The sequence below is a fragment of the Frankliniella occidentalis genome, unplaced genomic scaffold (assembly GCF_000697945.3).
Source record: "Frankliniella occidentalis isolate FOCC.00 unplaced genomic scaffold, Focc_3.1 Scaffold202, whole genome shotgun sequence".
Classification (NCBI taxonomy): Eukaryota; Metazoa; Arthropoda; class Insecta; order Thysanoptera; family Thripidae; genus Frankliniella; species Frankliniella occidentalis.
The window spans coordinates 243,032-243,934 of NW_026267328.1; the positions used below are offsets into that span (position 1 = coordinate 243,032).

The 903-nt window shown below is 63.0% G+C and overlaps 1 protein-coding gene across 1 annotated transcript in view; it reads right to left on the reverse strand.

Moving 5' to 3' along the window:
- Positions 1-903, reverse strand: part of LOC113205482 (uncharacterized) — a 106,056-nt gene that overhangs the window by 24,305 nt on the left and 80,848 nt on the right. The window contains exon 2 of the mRNA XM_052272368.1: positions 28-162. Within this exon, the coding sequence (XP_052128328.1) occupies positions 28-162 (135 nt within the window). The remainder of the gene's footprint in view (positions 1-27; positions 163-903) is intronic.

The window sequence follows — 903 nt, forward strand, 5'->3', positions numbered from 1 at the left end:
CCCAACTCCGCAGTCACAGTCACTCACCCGGACGGGTCGTTCTCGATGATGGCGGGGTCGATGACAGGCCCGGTGGGCGTCACCAACTCCGGCTCCTCCTGCAGCGGGCTCTCGTAGATGAGCGTCTCCACCATGGAGCCCTTGGAGCTGCCGAACGATACCCTGCGCAGCACAAGTGAGGCAGACGTTAACACACACGTGGTCAACAAAGCAAAGAGAGGGTAACATTCAAACAAAAAGATTTTCAATGTGGAAGAAGAAAAACGAAACAAAGTGTTAAAAATCAATTGGCAGAGAAGTCCGCCGTCAGTATTTTCCTATTTTTGAAAAGCATCCCGTTCTTTCACTTTTGAAATTGCTTTCATTTTAACATTTGGACCGGTCGAGTATGGCGGGCGCCGGGTTTCAAATTTGCGCGCGCGGGAGCAGCGAGCCCAACCAACGGGGCGGGCCGGGCGCGCCCTGGCGGCGAGAGCGGGAGTCGCGAGCAGCCATCGCGGTGTGGTGGGCGGGACCGTGGCGCCCCCCGGCGAGCGGCCGGCGAGGCGCAGCGGGGCGGGGTGGGGTGAGGCCGGGCAGGGCGGGGCGGCGTCGCAACGTGTAAACAACGACGCCACGCTGCCCCTGGCGGCGACGCGGGGAGTCAGGCGTCACGTGACCGCTGTGCGCCGGTGTCCGTCGCGGAGCCCAGAGGGCGCCACCCGGCGCCACCTGCCGTCCCGTCCGGCTCGGGGTAGCAGCAGCAGCAGCAGAGCGACAGGTCCAGAGAGGGATGGTGTTGTTCGGCGCACTCAAACAATTAGTCGAATTAGTAGTGCGCAGTGCGCACCTCGGGGTGCTCAGGAGGGCGAGAAGGTGCGGGAGGTGGTGGGGAAGGAAGGCTGCTTGGGGCGGGGCAGGGAG